Genomic DNA, 21,571 nt, shown 5'->3' on the forward strand with positions numbered 1-21,571 from the left:
TGGTGCCGGATTATAGAGGGACCACTGTATTACTTCATAAATCAGCAGTTACTCTTCATCCTATGCCTACATGTACACTTGGACTTGGACTAGTAATATTCACGGCCTTGTCACCACTGGTCACAGAGTCGCGGCAAGTGCGCCCGTTTTATGTAGCGCGCTCCTTTTCTTCTTCTTTTTTCCACTGGCCGGGTGCACGTGCACCCGTACCCGTAGGGCCGTACCCGGGGGCCCGGGAGTACGAGTCGCGATACCGGGGGATCCGGGAGCGGGAGGTGAGTACTGCCATGCCATGCCACTGGTACGAAACGTACCTAGTACCTGGACTTTGAGCTGTACGCTGATCTTGTGGATCTGTTTTATGTAGAAAACTCAGAAAAGTGACAGGAGTTTGCTGGGGTCATGACCATGATGACCGGTCGACCACTGTTTGTGTATGAACTGCACGGACAGGACAGCTAGCTTAGCTAGCCGGGGCATGTGCTAGCTCCTGGTAATCTAGTCCTACGTCCTGTGCATAGAGTGGCTTTTTTCGTTGTTGCTGTCGTTTCCCAGGCGGTGTCCACTTGCATTCTGAGCCGTCGCTGCAGGCGAGCTAGTCAGAGCAACCAAGGAAAGAAATCTAGAATTCTTGACTTGTCAAAATGTCAATGCAGCCTAGTTGTTCTTGTCAGTTTGTGCAAGAAACCTCGGACTCCACAATGCTTTCTCTCTAGGGCTATCAATGTTTTTTCTGCTGTAACTGGTCCTGCAGAGCAGAAAGTTGGCTGCTCTACAGGAAGACACGCGCGTCCTGCGCGGCCCGGCGGAGTCAAGTTTGACACAGAGCATGGGAAATGTGTGCTGTGCAAGCCGGCAGGACCTAGACGCTTCGTCCAGGGAGGATATGCAAGGCAGTTCGGCATCTGATTTGGAGCTGGAATCCCAGGAGGCACCTCAAAGCAAGCCCTGTCTTCAGCACATAAGTGATCGCGAAGACTTGACGAGCCATGTAGGAACGCTGTTCAGTGCTAGAAAAGAGCGGCGGAAATCGTCAGTTGTTGCTGCAACTACTCCTATAAAATTTCCTGGTGCTTCTGCAAGGGAGCCGCTTGCTGGTAATCCTGCTTCTGGGATACGGTTTTCACAGTCTCCGAGTATTCATGAAAATGCTCCTACCAGTTTAGTAGCCAGTAAACGGTTTAGTTCGTGTGGAACGATATTTCTCGGAGACAGTACTGTTTCTCAGCCCAATTTGAAGGTGACTCTGCAGTGTGTCGCGATTGCCACGCATTTACACATACCAAACGAGGAAGAAGCAGACCCAAGCAATCCTCCTCGGCTGCTCGATATCTTTGACGAGAAACTTCACCCGCTGACGAACGACCCAGTTCCTGGTGATTACGATAGGGCAATTCCGGAGCAACGTCACATTTACAAATTCCTGAAAGTTCTATTCTCAGCGGCCAAACTTACTGCGGAGTGTGCCATCATTACGTTAGTGTACCTGGAGCGCCTCCTTCATTATGCTGAAATTGATCTTCATCCCAGTAATTGGAAGTGGATTGTCTTGGGATCGGTGCTACTGGCGTCCAAAGTGAGTAAAAACATTTAAAACTGGCTTGTGTCTATTTTTGTTAGTACAAACTACCGGTATGTCATGTACAATGTAACTGTGTTAGTATTGTGCGTAGTGGACATCGTACTGTACTGGATTAGTGCCACACCAACAACCATGCATGGGCATGTCCATGTCCCTTGTGATGGGGTGCTGTGCTGCTGTGCCAATGGCTGTAGCCACTTGACTGTTGACAGGCAGCCATTTTCAAACTTGCGAACAAAAGGACGAGCTGAATCGACATGTGAAACGGCTTTATTAAGAAAAATGTGAGAAATGTTAAGAAAAATGTGAGAAATGATGTAGAGAAGCAAAACTGTGATGGACAATCATGAAAATTACTTAGCCGTTTCACATGTCGATTCGGCTCGTCCTTTTGTTTGCAATTTTGAAACTGTTGCTGCCTCGTCGCCAAGAGTGCATAACCCCCAAGAGTGTGCGACTGCCTGCACAACCTCCATCATGCCGCGACGGCAGAACTTCATATCACGAGACATGGTTCAAAGGGGTACGCTGGCAAACAGTGCAACGTCACCACAAGAGAGTTGAACCCAAAGCAGGGTTGCGCACAACCCTGTATCTGTCATGCACAGGGTGCAAATAATGTGTGCGGGTTTGTCACGTGATGTGAAGTTCTGGAGCTGCACACTCTTGGACTACGTTGATACGAGAGCGAGTTCAACCCGGGTTGAAAGCCTGTACGATGGAAAAATAGGTGGGTGTTCACATGAAGACAGTTGACCTGGGTCAATTACTGATTTGCCGCCGAAAGTCCACTTCTACAGTCCCGTATGGTCATGTGAATCCTTTCGTGCGAAATTTGCACGTGCAGTGCTATTCAAACTTGGTGCGAGATACGCACAGAAGTACGTTAGTATGGTTTCTCGCTGCCTGGTGCAATGCGTCATGTAAACGCGCCAGTCAATCTGTGTTCAAACTTGACCCGGGTTGAACGCCTCGTGTAAACACAGCCTCAGGGGTTATGTAATCTTGTCGTCGCTTATAGCCATTCGTCGATTTTTCTAAATTTTGGTCGAAGAGGAACAATGGAAAGTAGAAGAAAGATACTACCGGTATGAGTAACTGGCTCACGTAATTGGGCGGGGGCTACAGTACGTGTTTTGGTATAATTCATGGTGTAGTGAATATTTTCTTGCACCTGCAGTATTATTAACTGAGCTGATCAGTGCTATATGGTCGACGTACGACCGAGGCTATAGCAGCTATGCCGTTACTGTATTTCCCCGCGTATAAGCTTCACTTTATACACTCGTAATTCGCCCGGAACAAGTCGGCGCGGCGTTTGCTACGATGGTCAAATGAACCGTGAAATACAGAGTAGATGGATAGGTTCCGCATAATGTAATTACGTAAAACTCGCGAATTCACGGGTTTTTCCCGCCCGCTAACGTAAAGTTGCTCAACTTTACGTAGTGCGGAACCTCTCTGATGCCTGCATCTCGTGACAAATCTGGGTGCGGCTTATACACACCGCAAAGGACAGTACCGTATTCGCCAGAGTATAACGTGCACCTGAGCATGATGTGCACCCTCTTTTTTTGACCAATGCTTTGACAATTCAAGTTGTATCCAAAGTATAATGCACAACCTAGATTTGAGAATATTAATTATGGATTCTAAAGGCAGTACTGTAGCGCGACCATTGACAAAATTTAACTCGGATACTGAGCCAACACATATACTGTAAAACACATGTCAACAAACAATGGATCACTTGTTTGTTTGTTGACATGTGGCATTGCTCCCCCCAAGAAATTGGATGTTGAGCACTTTTTCTGCAGCTGCAGGCATCTTACTGAGTATACTGTAAAACATGTAATTTTCGGTGTAACTTTAATTTCGGTGATTTCGGTAAAGAAGCCAGGCACCTAAATTTAAATTACACCTAAAAGGCACTAGAGTATGCACTGTAAGTGAAGGGAACGCTGGTCACCTAATTCTACATTACACCTGAAACCTGGCAGGTCTCTGGCACCGAAATTTTAATGCACCTAAAATTACATGTTTTACTTTACAGTAATTAAAATAGAAGAAATCACAGAACCATACCATAACCTTGAACCTTCCAAGCTGGAAGGCTGTTGGTTTGCGCACTGGAGGAGTGTGAGAGCTAGGTCTCAGGTCTTTGAATGTAACAGTAACATGTCAGTTTTTGTGCCCTGTTAACGCACTTTCTGACTGCTTATTATCTTGTTACAGTCGTGGATAGTTGCTTCATAACTCGTTTCCATGTTATTTCTTCTATTTTAATTGACAAAATTATCAAGAAATTATCAAAATTGTACATTTGTGTAATGCACGTGCTACCTATGGGGACTCGTACCCATCATGCACTTGCAGTGTAGCTGGCAGAAGACACCACACGTGCATGGCTTGTGCCGGGTCGGAGACTCGAGAGGTGGCAAACTTCGCAACTTGTTGATACATTGCACGACTTTCGAAGTGAATGCATTCTCATATTCGGCGCGTAGTGTGCACCTGCGATTTGAGGCCTGAAATAGCGCTTCGAAAGTGCGCACTATACTCCGGCAAACACGGTATTCTCGTTTGGGTTTTGTATGGAAGAGCAATAAAAGTAACGTTACATGTACAAGGGGAGTGCAGTCGCATGTCACTTCTCCGGCATCTAGTCTGTCATCCGGATACCTGTTATCCGACAGCGCGCTAGCAGCTCAAGTTTTCGGTGTGCAAGTCCCGTGCGTGTACACTGCACTCGTGTACTGACTGGACTGTACTTCGTACTACGTGTATGTACACAGCCGACGCATGCATAGTGTATCACCAAGTCTGTGCGGCGAAAGTCCATTGAATAATCTCGTTGATGTGTGGATAGACTGTGATAATTTAGCTTGAGTTTTCCGGAATATTCACGTAACCAACAGGGCCTGGGTCCGAGGGTGCTGGATAAGTGACACGTAAAGTTGCTGTATTGCTATTCTGTACTAAGCACGGAGGAGGATGATGTCATTTGCATCATCACCTGTGTAGATCGGGTACCCGGTTACACAGTAATGAAGTATGTATGTATATACTGTATAACACGTTTATTTCGGTGTAATTTAAAGTTCGGTAACTTCGGTAGAGGTCCTGGATCACCTAATTTAACATTACACCTAAAATTTCCTTAATACCACGCTCACGAGTTATCTTGTATCAACGTACAAAATCGAGAATGTCATGTACAGTACGATTATGTACATGTATGTGGAGGTGGAGGGTAGCATGTATACCGAATTTATCCTTACACCGAAAGGTCAGGGGTTGGCTTTTACTGAAATTTTACAACACCTAAAATAAGGTGATATACAGTAATACAAACCACCCTTTGCCCAGGTTTGTGTTCAGTTTATATCTATTTAAAGAAGTGCATACAGTACACACCTAACGACCTAAAAGGGGGAATTCTTTGGAGTTTTTCATCTGCAAAGAACCAAATTCCAACTCCAAAATTACTCATTTTGTCCACAAAATGTGTACGGATGACAACACGGTGGGACTGTGCAAGCGATCAAGTGGGCAACTGGCTCTCTGTGCCAACTTGATGATAGCATGGCACGAAGCTCAGGAAACAGGCAGTATTTGGCAGTCTGCCGTATTGCGCACCTCTTTTTTGGAATGGTTTGCGAGACGAGCTCTGCTCTTCTGTACGTGCTACGTGTTGGAGGCAGCAGTGCATGGTGTTGTTTTTACGTGACTTGCTCTGTGTTCTGTCTTTAATCCCCCCCCCCCCCCTCCTCTCTCTCTCTCTCTCCGTGGGCTATACGCCGATGCTCAACTAGGTACAGTCAGACCTCGCTTATCCGGTCCTCGTTTATCCGGATCCCTCGCCATCCGGAAGAAAATAGTTGGTTACAAATGTACAGCATATGCCATGCTTACATACAGTATGTGTGTTCGATTATCCGGTTCCCTCGCCTATCCGGATATTTTTGTGGAAAACGGATGTGTGCGGTTATGCGAGGTCTGACTGTACATGCACCACTTACTTGGGCTCATACAGTGCAGGCAATCACCAGGGTCTCCGCCAGCCGGTTTTCAAATGTTTGATGTGTTGTTTGTTGTGTGTGTGACGTTTCTTTCTGCCTGTAGGTGTGGGATGACCAGGCAGTTTGGAACGTGGACTACTGCCAGATCCTGCGTGACATCTCCGTCGAAGACATGAACGAACTGGAGAGGCACCTTCTAGAACTCTTGCAGTTTAATATCAACGTGGATAGCAGGTAGGGCCCATGTGTGTGTGGGGGGGGGGGGGGGGGGTCGCTACAGTACCCGCCAAAGTACAGGGGCAGAATTTAGCCTGAGCTGTTCTTATTGTTCTGTGTTGCAGTGTACGCGTACCGGTATATGTACACTGTACGTGTGGATTTCTAGCCTATCACAGAGATGCATCCATATGTGTGTGTGTGTGGGGGGGGGGGGAGAGGAACAGAGTCTCCAGTACCATAAAAGAGATAGCTTGATTTCAATATTTTTTTGTCATCAACATGTTCGTAAAAAGTATGAGTATTTATTTGTGGTTTGTGAACGTGGCTGGCTTGAATTTGTGTGCAACACATTATCATGTTTTTTTTCAGTATATGCGTGTGTGTGTGTATGAACATTACCTGTGTCACCATGTTCCCGTGCGAAGCCTGGCTCTTTTGAGAGGCTTTCCGCAGCATGGCTTCTAATTATCCCCCCCCCCCCCCCCTCCCTCTCCTCTTTTTCTTTTTTTCTTGGAATATGTGTAACACGCGTGCCCTCTCCCTGTCTGAAATTTATTTATTTTTGTCTTCTGTGTTGGGTTTGGTTGTTCCTGTCATGTGTAGTGTCTACGCCAAGTACTTTTTCGACCTTCGCTCACTGGCTGAGGAGAACCAGCTGATGCTGGAGTCCGAGCCGCTCACACGCGACCGCGCACTAAAGCTGGAGGCAATGTCGCCGGCGACGAATCGTTACGAGAAGGGCGTGCTGCGCCGCTCCTCGTCAGACCCCAGGATGACACCGATCAAAGCTCCACCTGCCATGCTACCATAGTTGACGGAGACGGAATCAGTCCGCAACCGTGGCAACACAGACGTCGGCGGTGCATGCACCTAGCTGCGTCATGACTACCTGTACCGTTTGATTTAACGGCTCGTCACTTTATCAATATTATTGCAGATTATTTTTTTGTTCCGTTCAATATTTGTTTCTCTATTTTGCTTTCTCTTTGATGACGGCTGACCTTGCAGTGTGCTCTGTACCGCGATGGGCAAGCACTCACACGGCTCTGCCGATGTGCGCTGTCAACGTGTCCCCGTCCGCGGTCACCCTTTGAATTCTCGACTCGGCATGCCCGGTCATTATCACGAATCACACTCGTCTCTGGAGCGGTGTTGGTGTGTCCTACGTCGCCAGTGTGCGTGCTGTTATTACCGGTGTGTTGTAAAATCACGGTATTGTACTACTTCTGAAGTAGTGGTGTAACGAATATCAAAACCCAGTAGCCGAATGCTCTTTGACTTTTAATAACGAACGGACGAACGATTATTCTTTTGTTAACACAGATGACATCACATGCCCTCCTCTCAGTCATTCGCTTGGATATTCTCATTCGTGTTAGGTATGACGAACGATAGTGCTACATAAAATGTACATGCTACATAATATGGGGGGTTCACACTCACGGTAAAACCTGAGGTCACGGGACAAGGTAAAGTTCAGACCGTCAGGCAGCCAAGTACATTGTATGGCCGTTCACACCCGGGGTCAATTTCCCCTTGGCTGCGTGTTTGGCCATGAATTTGTGGCTGCGAAATAAAAATTACAATCTGTACTGCATTTCGTAGTACACACTGTGCTATGCTTTGCAGTTGCCGTGCACGGTTTTCTGCATGGCTGCGATGCACTCGTACAACTAGGGTTCAGAGTTCTCGCCAAAGACAAGAGTTACGCTCGTGCATTGTATAGCCGTGGGATTTTTCGCTTGACAAATGCCCCGAGGCCCATGGCCATGGCTTTGCCATTTTTGTCCCTGGGAGGTTCTTCTTTTCCCCCAGAACCATGGTTTTACCCGTGTGTGTGTGTGTGTGTGAGTCGCCTATATTAAACTAGAACAGTATAAGGCTACTTCGAAGTTCATACGTGTTCACATGTATCGTAAAGTACCGTTGATCCGCCCCCCACGCCATGTCGCTTCACAGCTGGATTTTCGGCAGGGAGCGGGAAGGTTATCAAGTGCAGTGCGATGTACAACAACGTAGAAGATCAGACTCGATGTGCTGGATTGTGCACATTTTCATCCTGCACTGGCACGTATTGTGTAAAGCAGTGCATGCGTCGGTTCAACATCGTATTTCGTTGTATACGCCGAAGTCGCTTCACTGGCAGAAAGTCGACCGGGGGCGGCAATTGGAGAGGGGGCGGATCAACGGTACTTTACGGTATGTGCAATATTGGCAGTCCAGCATGCACATACATGTATGCACATGTTTTTCGATTTTGACAGCATGTTACAAGGCGACATCTACAACACAACAAAAAGGAAAATTTTCTACATCCTACCAAAGAGGTTTTCCCAATACGGTTCAAATGGTCGCAAGACCGGGACTCCGCCAACCGGGTTATGGTTGTAGTCAGGAGCACTACGCGTCCTCGCCTTGTAACATGCTGTCAAAATCGAAAAACATGTTAAACTACCAAGCAAGGCTTCTTTATATATTATGTATGCGCATGTAGTGTGAAGTCACAGGGCAGGCTGTACATACTGCACTGTACAGTGCTCGGCTTGCATGCATGTACAGTCAGACCTCGCATAACCGCACACATCCGTTTTCCACAAAAATATCCGGATAGGCGAGGGAACCGGATAATCGAACACACATACTGTATGTAAGCATGGCATATGCTGTACATTTGTAACCAACTATTTTCTTCCGGATGGCGAGGGATCCGGATAAACGAGGTCTGACTGTACATGCACTGCATGCATTCGATGCCACGCATCCAATACTCGCCATAAGAAGGAATTATTGTGTGTGTGAGTTTGTTGCCGTGGGACCAGCAACCTCAAGTCAAGCACATCAAAAACTAAACAATCAAAAATCTGAAGAAAATATTGAACGGTCTCTGCTGGGATGACAGCTATACCATAGGTCAGTGGTTAGAGTGTCGCTGGCCTCAAGCGAAGGTCCCTGGTGTAAGTCCTGGGGGGGGGGACAGGTGACAGTCACTTTTTTCTTCAAACGTTCCCCCCCCCCCCCCTTTTCCATTCTCTCAGCTAGTAAATATAGAAAAAGGCAGCAACAATTATCACCCGGCTTACTCCTCAGTTGGGTCTTCTACACAGCGTCTTGCGTGCTGGCCACACTGCCTTTGTGACGGTGATACTCGACAAGGCGAAACGAGCGCACCAACTCCGTCAGTAAGTGCAGAAAATGAGCAGTGAAGTCCGCAATGGGCCACAGCATCTGCACGCTGTTTGCTATGATGTTGCAGACGAAGACCAGGATAGGCTGCACTACTGCGTTGTGTAGTACAACCAGAAGAGGCTTCAGGCAGTGGTCACTGGTTACCTGTATGAGCATGATGGGCCTCTTCACTGCCCTGGACAGCAGGAACTGCACCAGGTGGCTAATAAACGTCATCACCAGCAACAGCGGTATGGACAGAAAGGCGAACAACTCTCCCCACATGCGCACAAACAGCGCTTCCGACCTGCAAGAACACATGCGATCAGCGGCAGAACAGAACTTGATATTACTCATAGAAACTCATCATAGCCGGAGTTGCATGCAGCCGGTTCTTTCTTGAGCTTCGGCGCCTAAGCAATTGCAGACTTTATAGACTTTTCAAATACCGTACTGGCAATATATATGGTCGCAGTGAGGCCATGAAGCGTTACATTGGCACGTGTTTACCGCACGCAGGGCGTTACATGCAAAGTCGCACAGGAGCCGTTACACAGGTTTCTATATTGCCGCAGTCCTTTTTTGGCTATTGCCGCATCACTTTTTTGCTATTGCCGCATCATTTTTTGCAAACTGCAATGAAAAGATCGACGCACCCCGCCGGACGCGCGTTACGAACGCAACGAAAATTTGTCGCACTAGCCTGGTCGCGCGTTACGCCGCACCCCCCTGCGTTACGCGTTACGCGGCAACATATATTGCCAGTACGGTATTTAGACTTCTGGCTTTGGAGGTGGAACTTTTATTTTTCATTGCTATCATGTTCGGCCTCATTTTCGCTGTGCCTTCTGTGTCTATACAATCAGAAAGTGCAACAACCAGGCACAAAACTGACAGAGTACTGAGCCATTCGATGACCTGGCTCCTCACACATAATATACAATGCTACTTGAAAGTCAATATTATTTTATTCTTGGGACTTTCCCCTTTTCCATCCCCTCAACTCAGTAAGGAACATTTGAAAGTCAATACATTTATCTCTTCGTTATGTTCACCTCCACCTGCCGTGTTGTGCAGCCTGCATCTTGTCTTCGCAATCCTTTCCAGTCCTTTCCAGTTATCCTCCTGCTCTATGTCCAATTCGATTGCATTTTGTGCGGGCATTCAATGAGCCCAGAACGGAAACCTGTCAAACGGATGTGGCCAGATTCGAGAGGTCTGACAATGATTTAAAGCTCCGCACCACATCCGGCACTCTCCGGACAACAATGACGACAACGACGAGGACGACAACGACGACAACAACTCTTATTGGCCACTGGGGTATCGTGAGAATAGAGATTTCAAACGACAACAACAGCAACAGCAGCAACAACAACAACAGCAGCAGCAGCAGCAGCAGCAGCAGCAGCAGCAGCAGCAACAACAACAACAACAACAACAACAACAACAACAACAACAACAACAACAACAACAACAACAACAACAACAGCAGCAACAAACACTGAACGACAACACGTGCGCTGTCAAGCCGTATCTACACATGGTACTCTTGTACTTACCTTTGCGCAACACCGAGCATATACGGTTTGTCCACTGGCGGCTCTGCGGCCTTCATCCCATCCGAGACGTGTGCAAACAGGAATTGCGTGCTATTCGAGTGCGGAAAACAGACACAGGGGGATTCATCGTGGCATCCCAGCCTTGTGCTGCACAGCAGGGAGTACTTAAAAACCGGTGTTTTAGTACTCCCTACTGCACAGGTTCTTCTTAGAGTTAAGAAATGTCCAGCTGTGTTGACCACCACTCAATGAGGGCCTGAAATGGGTGTTTCGAGTTAATTGGGTTTTAAGCGTTAATAGAGGTTTTAATTTTTAAGATGCACGTTATTTCCGACGCGGTCGACGTGACGCGGAAGTTCAGCTCGCGATATTTGGCTTGCACGTCGAAAAACAACGCGAGTGACCTGCAACTCACGTCGAACTTAGGAGTTTTACGCCAAATTTGACGTGAAGTTGCGCGTCACGTCGGAAATAACGTGCATCCTAACTCTCTAATAGGGCTGAAACGATCATTCAATAACTCCTAACGATCAGCCAATATCATTAACGATCGATTTATTGGTTTTATCGATTCTTGTTGGCTCTACCCGTGTACCTCGAACCCCAGTTTAGGAAGAAATTCCATGATACCTCTGCAATGTTAGAGATTTGTGGCACCGCACTGTTGACAACTGAATCTTGTCATCATCCTGTGGCAACTGCTCTTATCTCCGCCCTCTCCCAGAAATGCACCAAAAAGCCAAAGCCCTCTCTCCCAATCTCTTTCAAAGCCACAAATCAATTGTATTGTGCTTGAAAGTACATGATTGTACAGTCGTCCCTCTTTAATCCGGCACTTTATAAACCAGCACCCTCTATACACCAGCATAATTTTCATTAGCAAAAATGTCCTCTTCATGCACATAGCAACAGTAGATCAAATCTGTTAATCCAGCACCCTCCCTAATCCAGCAGAATTCTCTAGCACGAATGGTGCCGGATTATAGAGGGACCACTGTACTCGTATTCACTACCGGATGGAGTGCAAGGGCTAGAATGCTGTCACTGATATGCATGCATAAAAAAATCGTTAGCACTCGTTTTGAACACTGACGATTATCGATTGCACTCTTAACAATCGATATGCGAGTTATCGGTATAATTGTTTCAGCCCTACTCTCTAATGTACCGGTATTCCCCGGGGAGCTGGTTTTGTCATGTTGCCAGGCAGCAGAATACTAAAAACACATGCAGAAAGCATAGTTGCCGTTGAGTTGCGAAAGTGCTCAATCCACAAAGAGGAGCTTGCGACTACTACAATACTGATACAGTCGACCTACCCGATAACCTCTATAACGATATTGCCCTTATAAGTTTTGTTTTTTCACGGCTGAGCGTAGCGAAAGAGTGCAAAAAACGTATTTTTCACTCACAAATATTTTCGTGCATTTGCTCTTGTTCTGCGCAACTCCGTTGAACCTGCCATCGTGGTCTTTGTTTTTCCTCGTGGTAGTTGAAGTTGCCCACCCACCCACCCTGGTTTCATGGGAGTCGTCCGCTGTTCTTCTTGACAATGTATGCCTATGTGTGTGGCTTATGATTATGACATACACCGGTTATTACATACCATTTCTTGCTATCTCTATTCTTGGGTCTGACTGGCAGCGGGGCAGGAATTAATGAAATAGAAAGGTTTTTTGGCCGAAAGGCGTGTTTTTCCTCTAGCCCGGTTGAGCGGTCGCGGCTAGGAATGTAGGGAGTCATTGTTTTTCAGGCGCTCCCCTGCTGCCCAGTCACCCATGCTCACCACTGGCCATGCTGTTTCACTTGATTTCACGGCCTTTTCTCCCGCTTGCTGGCGGTTCTTTGATGGATTTAGATGTTTTTCGGCTATTTATCTATTATGTGGCTGCGAGTGTGGTTTTTTGCTTCTACTCATTTCTGGAAAACCACCACGGTGGTGAGTGTGATTGCTCTGGTAGACCACTACCCCATGTACTGAACAGTCGCTTTGTGAGTGAAAACGATATTTTTCTGCCGAACCAAATCACTCCATTGACTCGAGTATACAATGCCTTACCTCTATAACAATATTGCTATAACGATATTACCCTATAACGATATAAAATGGGCTGACCAATCAACATTTTCCGTTTTATAACTATATCTAGCAGGGAATAATGTAGAGCACACGATCCAGGTAGGGCAAGCTTCACTTGATAAGTCGCTGGGACATGACGAAATGCAATGGGGCCGCCAGTGGGCACCTTGCTGTGTACATAATGTGCATGTATGTCAGTTTTTTATGCTATGAAAAGTCGCCGTAGTAAAAAATGAACACAATCCATGCATTATGATGTATGTGTATGAAATGAACCAGTTACCCTTATAGCAATATTACCCTTATAACAATATTTATTGGTCTGACGCAAATATCGTTATAAGGGTAGGTCACGACTGTACATGTATTGTGCTAAGCGTCGTGTATTTTCCTTGAACGTTTTCGAGGCCATCTCTTTAGAGGAATACGTGGCCATGCAGGTGGCGTGAAGTTGTACGTATGGTCTTTGTATTGAGTGTGCAACTCACTACAGTCAGGCCTCGTTTAACCGCACACATCCATTTTCCACAAAAAAATATCCGGATAGGCGAGGGAACCGGCTAATCGAACACCAGTTATGTTGGATGCATTAAAAAAAAGAAAGACATATTAAATGCTGTAAATCTGCAACCAGTTACTAGTATTTTCTTCTGGACGGCGATGGATCCGGATAAAGGAGGACCAGATAAGCGAGGTCTGACTGTACATGTATATGTATATGCATTGCACACTAGCACTTGATTGTAGTGTGTAGACTCCTGAGTCCAGATAAGACTATGAGAGTCTATAATGATAATCGCCACTGTACTGTAGTGGCAGTGGCGCCACGGTACCAGCAGTGACAGTCCTAGGCTATTTTAGTATTTGCAGAAAACTGAGGGACGGACAATACATTTGTACAGTGTGAACTACATGTACATGTACCTTTCATGTCGGTTGGCGTCGATGAGTTCCGGTATCGAATCTCCCATCAGCTGAATGGGAGTGGTGGTGTCCGATTGACGTGGATATCTCATCATTCTCACCGGTCCAAGAGGGTTGCCGCTATCAGGGCGTTGTATCGGTTGTGCTTGTGTGTGCTGCTGCTGCTGTTGCTGCTGGGTCGATGCGTGTCTGTGAGTGTGACCCTGCCCTTGGTGCAGAGAGTGGCTGCGTTTCTTCTGCGATGCCCACGCCACGTTCCTGTCTCCTGCAATGTGGATGCGCACGTGTATGTGTGTGCATTCGTGTGTGCGCACGTGTGTTTGTATAATGTGTGTGCGTGCGCGCGAGCGTGTGTTTGTGTGTGGTGTCGGCGGGACAAGACGTGCAGAATACAGAATACCATCAAAAACAGCTAATTGAGAACGTATTTCGCAACTAACTTTCAGAAGCAAAGGGAAAATATCACAACTTGATCATGATTTTATCATAGCTGCGCAAGGAGGTCCAGGTACCCTATCTGGTCCACAGGCTTCCAAGTTGGACGGTCTGTTGCTTTGCGCCATCGAGTTGTGGTGAGACTGGTACATGGTATGCCTAATACTAGTCTTTCCCGTCATCATCCAGTAACTTGTAACTTTCGGCATTCTTTGTTGCCGTGGGACGTAGCTCGTGCTCTTCTTCGTTACGAATCGTTGCGCTTTCCTTCCCCTCTTGAACCGTTCCTGACCTGAGCCGTCCAAGTAGTTGGAAGTTTGTTGGTTTGCGCCTCGTAGAAGTGTTGGAGCTAGGTGTCAGGTAGATGATTAGATTTAGAGTGAAGATGCACGTTGTTTTGACTGTGATCTGGCTACGTTGGTGGACAGTTAGTTATAACTCGTACCATTTCTCTCCTTCTCCTTTTGATCCATCATTACATTGGCTCACCATCCGAGTTCTATTCTATTTCAATTTGTATTTATTTAGAGTGGAAACCAGAACAGGCAATTTGGCAATTGCCTAATGACAATGTCACCACTGCAGAGAAGCGAATGAAGAGGAGATGAACACCTCTATGCTTCCAGGAGATCACTGGCATGGGAGAGCCCTGGCATGGGAGAGCCGTGGCCGGCCATACACTGCTCTTGCCCCACGGTTTTGTGCTACTTGGAGCCGATCGGTCTGTGCCTGAGTAAGGCCTGGGCTGAACGCAACGGACCCACACGATAATTTCGACTTTCGTGTCCGCCATGCCATAGGGTTTCTTGTTGGCTTTCGAGATGCTCGCATGGCCTGACGCTGCCAATGACAGGCGGACATCCATGATTGATGATACCAAGATAGCGCTATAGGGGGCACTGACTGTTGAGTGTTGACGCTTGGCAGGGACGTGCCATCGCACTTTACCACAACGTCGGAGCTCTGGAAACGAGGTCAGCGCTGCGGCGTCTGGAAGTCAAGGCTAACGTTTAATACTATCGTCTGCAACTGGAGTGACATATTCGGAGAGGTAACAGTCGGTGCCTACAATATACGTGTGTGTAGTACCTCTCTAGTACTAGAGTCAGTGTAGTCTGTAGATGCTGAAGAGTAGTGTAGTAGTAGTAGTAGTAGTACTGTATACATGGTATAGCGGGCGTAGGACCGTAACCATGGTAACCCTGCGGAATACGGTGAGTACTTGCTGTTGCCGACTGGACAGGTAATGCTTGAGGAGTCAGTGCTCCACCAGTAATGCCAATGTCAAAAAGGTCCTGGATAAGAATGCTGTGGTTGACTCTATCGAAGGCTTAATTAACCGATTTCGATATAATTTTAGTAGGCTCTGCAGCTGCAGGTTGCGACAACTACAAACCGTCAACTCGCCCAGTGGTGACTCTGGCAGATAGCAGGGCAAGAGCATCTTCCGTCGACTGCCCATGACAGAACGCAAATTGGGTCACTGACAAGATGTTCATCCGTGCGACATGTTTCACCAAAGCTTCTCCCTCAAATCCCGCTTATCGGGACAGAGCACTGAGCAGTGGCCATTCTCCTAGTGGTACATGTACATGGTACAATCGGCATGTACATGTATTAACAGCATGCTACAACACCGAACATGTTTTGCGCTACATACCGGATTTTTACCGTATATTCTCTATTATAAGCGCTGGGCTTATATTTTTTCAACACCCCTCTGCCCCGTGCTTATTTTGGAGACCGCGTTTATACACGTATATCCATACAGAGCAAGAAGAAATACAATGTCATGCTGGATATCATGCATGCAGCATTGATTTCCACCAAGACCGTGCTAATAATAGAGACTGTGCTTATAATGTTTCGAGAGGTGCTCACAGACACAGTTAGGGACTGTGCTAGTAATGGAGACCTGTGCTTATAATAGAGCATATACGGTATTTACATGTATTAGTTTTCTGGTTTCTACGGTATGAAAAGATGAATCGATCCAAAAAAATAAATGACGCTTTTCGGCATGTACTTTTTTTCGGAAAGCACAGCCGAAAAACATTCCGAATTTCGGAATGCAAAACCTCTCTATTATCGTGGCCTACATTGTGAGGCTGTAGTTTGTAGTTTGTTAACACAAGTCATGCTAAAATCATACGTGCACTCGGTAGCATCAGCCTTTCACTGTTGACACTGAGCACACTCTACTAGTAGCGGGCACATTCACGAACTTCTTGCGTGAGTCCGCCATCCACCGCACAGCATCTGCCTTTTGTGCCGGATTGCTATACTTGGTTGAGTGAACAAAGGCGTTCTCCACCTTCCATTGGCGACGCGCTTTATCCGCCTTCTGAGAGGAAGGTCCCCAAATGTACAGGCCGTTCTGGAAGGTTTCTATGTCTGAGTTGACACTGCCAACCATCACACGCAGCATTGTTGGTATTGCAATCTCAAAGAACACGTGTCGGTATACGTACGACAGCTCCATGAAGACGGGAACCAGCCGGCGGGGTACATAGCCGATGTCAGATCCACCCTTGACCACGCAGCCGCGGCACGCTAGGCGCGACGAAAAGCGATCCTTGTACTTGGTGGGTACGCAACGGTTACTCTCCTTTGCAGCCGCCTTTCCCCAAGGCACATGCCAGTGGTCGTATGGAACTTTGCTAGTTTCAGTTGAGGGGTTGACGGAAAGAACAGGCTGCTCGTATGGATAAGTCCACACATTCAAGAAGTTTCTCCGGGAAAACACAGCTGGGTAATTGAGAAAGATATCATCTGCAATCCACAGGTAGCCATCGAAATCTGGGTAGCGTCTCATAGCATCCGATACGGCTACGTGCTGAAAGGCACCGTGTGAGAGTCCAACACGATGGACTCCAAGAGTGCGATTCTCTTCATCTGAATAATACACAATCTTAGTTACAGCTTCGCCGTAGAGCTTGCGAATAAACGGAATATGCTGGAAGTTGGGCCAGTTGAATATAACAATTAACAGCAGTCGTGTACAAGGCTTGCTCCTTTGGCTTGCACCTGATTGAGAGTGCATGTGCTCAGGAGGTTCATGATTCAGGTTCCTGATCTTCAGCCGGAGTGGCTCACTGCCATAGAAGCTAGTCCATGCGGCGCAGCAGTTCTGCGCTTGTGAAGTACACAGGATCGCCTGCTCTTGAGGCGGCCACTTCAGACCAGTCGGGGTGAAGAATGGCAAGTGCAATGTTGCTGATCTTGAGAATAGCAACAGAACTACTACTGATACTACTATGGTTATGTGGGAAATTATGGAAGCAGGGAAGCACCCACGGTCCAGCACCGACCTGCGGTTCCTTTTCATCATGCTTTACCACTACACCAGGAGGTTTACACTCAGTTGATGATTTTCATATTCGCTTTCATCAAGAGGACTCTTGCTTTCATGTTACAGTATTGGGTTCTATGCCCGTTTGAATTTGCGAATCAAAATAAATACAAACAAACAAACAAACAGTAACTGTTGCACTCACTGCTTGGGCCAGCCAGATCGGCGCCGGGAAGCAGGGAGTAGTACAATACCGGTATAATAATACTGCCGTAAAGTACCGTTGATTCGCCCCCTTGGCCCCTGTCGATTTTCTACCTGTGAAGCGATTTCGGCGTATACAACGAAATACGATGTTGAACCGCTCTCTGGAATAAGTTGCCTGCATCTATACGATCACTGAAGAAACCAGGTCAATTCCGGACCGCTCTCTTACCCCACCTGAAAAATTCACCGACTTACGTTGCTCACTGATCAAATAATTATGCAATCTTTCCTCTGCTAGCTAGCTGCTGTCTTAAATCCTACTCTTTTTTTCTATTTTCTTTTTTTCTTTTTAATCTTTTCCTTACATTTGTGTGCCTGTTTGTCTTTAGTCGATCTCATGTAATAAGGCAACACTGCCTGTTTGTTATTCGACGTTAAATAAACCAATCCAATCCAACCGACGCTTGCACATGCTGTACACAATGTGTGCCAATCCAGGATGAAAATGTGCACAATTTAGCACATCGAGTCATTCCCGCCACCCGCCGAAAAGCCAACTGGAAGCGACATAGTAGCCGAGGCACGTGTTTCCTTGCAGGACTGTTGAACTGAAGTCAGACATGTATTTTTGTCTAGAGGTCTAGCTAGTCATGTACTTGTCACGATTCTTTTCTATTTTTATTCTTTTTACCAGGCGTGGGCCATCCCCTGGATTATCAAAATGGGTGCCTTATTATTTTTCTTTTTTTTCTTTTTCTGTTTATTCTTTTTACATAATTATGCATGCCGCGCCGGCGGGAAGCACCGGCGGTGCAAGCTTCAGTTCAGGAGTCCAGCAAGGCTGCAGCTGCCCTCTATCGCAGGACTGCTTCCCTCACTTCGGAGAAATCCAGAGAGCTTTTCTCTTCTACCCTTTGCCTTCTCTGTCGCGAATCGCGAGAATAATCAACTCCTTATTTGCTCATCGTGCGCCTAAATCTGCTATGCGTACTGTATTGTTGTACGCTGTATTTTCTCTTCGGGGTGCATGCTAGTGCCGAATTGGGCCAGCACCGTACTCACCTTTTTTCTGTAGTATTCATATTTGGTTACAGTGTGCTCGTAATGGTGTTGCTGCTGTTTTCCCCCGAAACAAAGAGCTCTTTCCGGTTGGTGAAAGAGCTGCCGAATTTCTTCTTATCATCGACTTCATGATCTTACTCGTAGCCTTGACCAGAGTCAAGCTACAACAACCGAAGCTCTTGTTGTGTGTTATGGACTGACATAGATAATCGGCCAGTGATACACAACATTCTCCGCGCAAAGCTAAGTTTTGCTCTCATCCGTTCAACAACGGCAGCCATACGTGGTCATCGACGCCCTACTGCCATCGTCCAGCACCGCTCAGCCGACCTGGTCGTTGCGGAGTGTGAACTGGCCTGAAATGGTTCCTGAGTCATATTCAATTTTTGTTTTCATCATTATTTTTGTTTCGTTTGTATGATTTTCCGGGTTTTTTTACTCGGTTTTTGTTATCAGAACTAAATATTGCGACAGAGCTTTCGGCCATATTTTCAAAAAAAGGTCTTCCGGTGATGGCCACTCGGTACCGGTGCTACAGCTGGAGCTCATGAAACTATTTCTACACCTTTTATTGCAGGCTATAGTCCGTTTCAAAAGTCCAGACCTCTATGGCTCTACTTTCGCGTCCTCACTCCTCAGTGGCGTTGAGAACAAATAAAAACCGGTGGTGAACTCTGCACTCGAGAGTAGGCCTAGCCCAAATTTGCCGGCAATTCTTCCAGCAAAATATCGAATTTTCCAACGAAAAGAAATTGCTGGCAAATTCCGAGCAAAATATCGAATTTACAGAGGATCCGGGTGTGTTTTGGCAATTTATTCAAATTTCTTTGGTTTCATTGGGCCAACGTCGTGCTGAAAGAGCTCGTGCAGGTTGTCAGTGGTACATAAATTTGAAATCATGCTACCAAATCCGTAATACTGACACCATTACAAGTTTTGCTTTCCTCATCAGAGTCACCATCCACTTTTACCAAAGTAGACAGTTCATTCGAAGCCATTTTTGCCACAAAGCAGGAGCAAAATGGAGCAAAATATCGGAAACGAAAGGCAATGCCTAGCAAAATATGGAAAGTGACCGGGCAAAATTTGCCGGCAAAATATCGAAGCGCCCCGAGCAAATTTGGGCTAGGCCTACTCGAGAGCCCCCCCCCCCCCCCCCCTTTCCCAATCACTTGGGGGGTCACTTGGCATGTACAATGTGCGGGTGATCCTTATATATTATTATTATTAAAGGGGAAGTTAAGGCAAAAATTAAAATTTCACCAGTTGTAGTCTTCGGGGTGCTGAGTCGAATGGTCTTGGTCCGAGGAAGCTGATACGCTCCCTTCCTACTTGAATCCCAATCGAACTCGCGCACTTCCACCGAAACTGGGTGACTGCGCCCTACTAGATGGGGATTTGTATGCAAAATGTCACTAAAAGCGCCATTTCGTTCTTATAAAAGCACGGATGACCGCGATTGGCCCATATGTTGTAGTCTTTTGGACGCCGAGTCGACTGGTTTTGGTCCGAAAAGGCTGCGATGCAGCGTTCCTCCTTTATTCCCAATCGAACATGGTTGAACAAGCGGTCACGTGCTCCTGGGTGCCCAAATCGCCTGGTCACCACGCCAGCAGGTGACAACTTTCACACCAAGGTTCAACTCGAGTTCAACTCGAGTGACAGGACTGCACCCAAAAAAGGTCAAACAGGCTAGTAAGTTGTACCCTGCAGGCACGGTGACCAGGTGACTGGTGTACGCAGGAGCACGTGACCGCTTCTTCAACCATGTTCGATTGGGAATAAAGGAGGAACGCCGCATCGCAGCCTTTTCGGACCAAAACCAGTCGACTCAGCGTCCAAAAGACTACAACATATGGGCCAATCGCGGTCATCCGTGCTTTTATAAGAACGAAATGGCGCTTTTAGTGACATTTTGCATACAAATCCCCATCTCGTAGGGCGCAGTCACCCAGTTTCGGTGGAAGTGCGCGAGTTCGATTGGGATTCAAGTAGGAAGGGAGCGTCTCAGCTTCCTCGGACCACGACCATTCGACTCAGCACCCCGAAGACTACAACTGGTGAAATTTTAATTTTTGCCTTAACTTCCCCTTTAAAAGCATGTCCGCGTGGGTGGCGGGGGTGCCACTTTCGCTTATGCCATTCAGGATGTCTGAAGAGTAATACGATACAATGAAATGACAGAAGTGACGTCAACAAAAGCCATTAGCAACAACACCAATATGACTATAAATGGAAAACTTCATCCAAAGTATAAAATAAAATAGAATATGCATACAACATGTCTGGTCAGTCCTGTTAGGTGGGGCGGGATCCGCGCCATGCCTGTCGGTCTGCTGCCATTGTGCGGACTGTGTCAACATCTAGCGGCTGGTGGAGGGTAAGTCCATGCCATGATAACAGTTCCGTCTGCAAGACCGTTACCAAAGTCGTCCGAGGTCGACCCCTGAAGCGTTCAGTGCCCTCGTCGTTGGCCAGGCGAAGATACATATCCATTGTGCGGGTGATCCTTATACCGGGATTTAATTTCCGGCCCAAGGGGGGGTTCCCCGTCGGTTTCCGAGGAAGCCGTAACTTTTTTCGCTCCGAACTATTTTTCCGGGGTCCATCTAGTCACAAAAAGTCGTTTTGCACACCTTTTGTAGCGGATTCTCGGTCACATGACCTGATTTACTTCGGTTTCAATGAAATTCTCATATTATTGGCTTCATGAAATTCTCCGGTCTCGCGGTCACACTTACATGTACATGTATATGTAGGCCTTGACGGATTATGCTAATATATTTTCGTGAAATTATGCTTATCACTCCCCCCTCACGTGACCGTGGACTCCTGCACTTTTGCAAATATTGCAATCTAAATTATATCATACTATCCATATTTATACCCACTAAGTCATTAGCTGCTCCGTATTGTGCATGATTGTTCAGGCATGACAAAATTCGTGTTGCTGAAGATCAATTCGACATGCAATGCTAGCAACAGTTGGCATGGCAAACATAATTTGCTTCAGCAAGTAAA

The 21,571-nt window shown here is 46.7% G+C and overlaps 2 protein-coding genes across 2 annotated transcripts in view; one reads left to right on the top strand and one right to left on the bottom strand.

The window, feature by feature from the left end:
- The first annotated feature begins 511 nt into the window (after positions 1-511).
- LOC135822654 (cyclin-Y-like protein 1) lies at positions 512-7,170 on the top strand. The gene is made up of 3 exons (XM_065335465.1): positions 512-1,576; positions 5,708-5,838; positions 6,427-7,170. The coding sequence occupies exons 1-3, from the start codon at positions 830-832 to the stop codon at positions 6,632-6,634; spliced, it is 1,086 nt and encodes a 361-aa protein (XP_065191537.1). The 5' UTR covers positions 512-829; the 3' UTR covers positions 6,635-7,170.
- Positions 7,171-8,367: 1,197 nt separating this feature from the next.
- LOC135822655 (uncharacterized) overlaps positions 8,368-21,571 on the bottom strand; it is a 42,741-nt gene continuing 29,537 nt past the window's right edge. The window contains exons 9-11 of the mRNA XM_065335466.1: positions 13,555-13,819; positions 10,551-10,640; positions 8,368-9,295 (exon numbers count right to left, since the gene is read on the bottom strand). Of these exons, the coding sequence (XP_065191538.1) occupies positions 8,920-9,295; positions 10,551-10,640; positions 13,555-13,819 (731 nt within the window). The 3' untranslated portion in view covers positions 8,368-8,919. The remainder of the gene's footprint in view (positions 9,296-10,550; positions 10,641-13,554; positions 13,820-21,571) is intronic.

The sequence above is a fragment of the Sycon ciliatum genome, chromosome 8 (assembly GCF_964019385.1).
Source record: "Sycon ciliatum chromosome 8, ocSycCili1.1, whole genome shotgun sequence".
Classification (NCBI taxonomy): domain Eukaryota; kingdom Metazoa; phylum Porifera; class Calcarea; order Leucosolenida; family Sycettidae; genus Sycon; species Sycon ciliatum.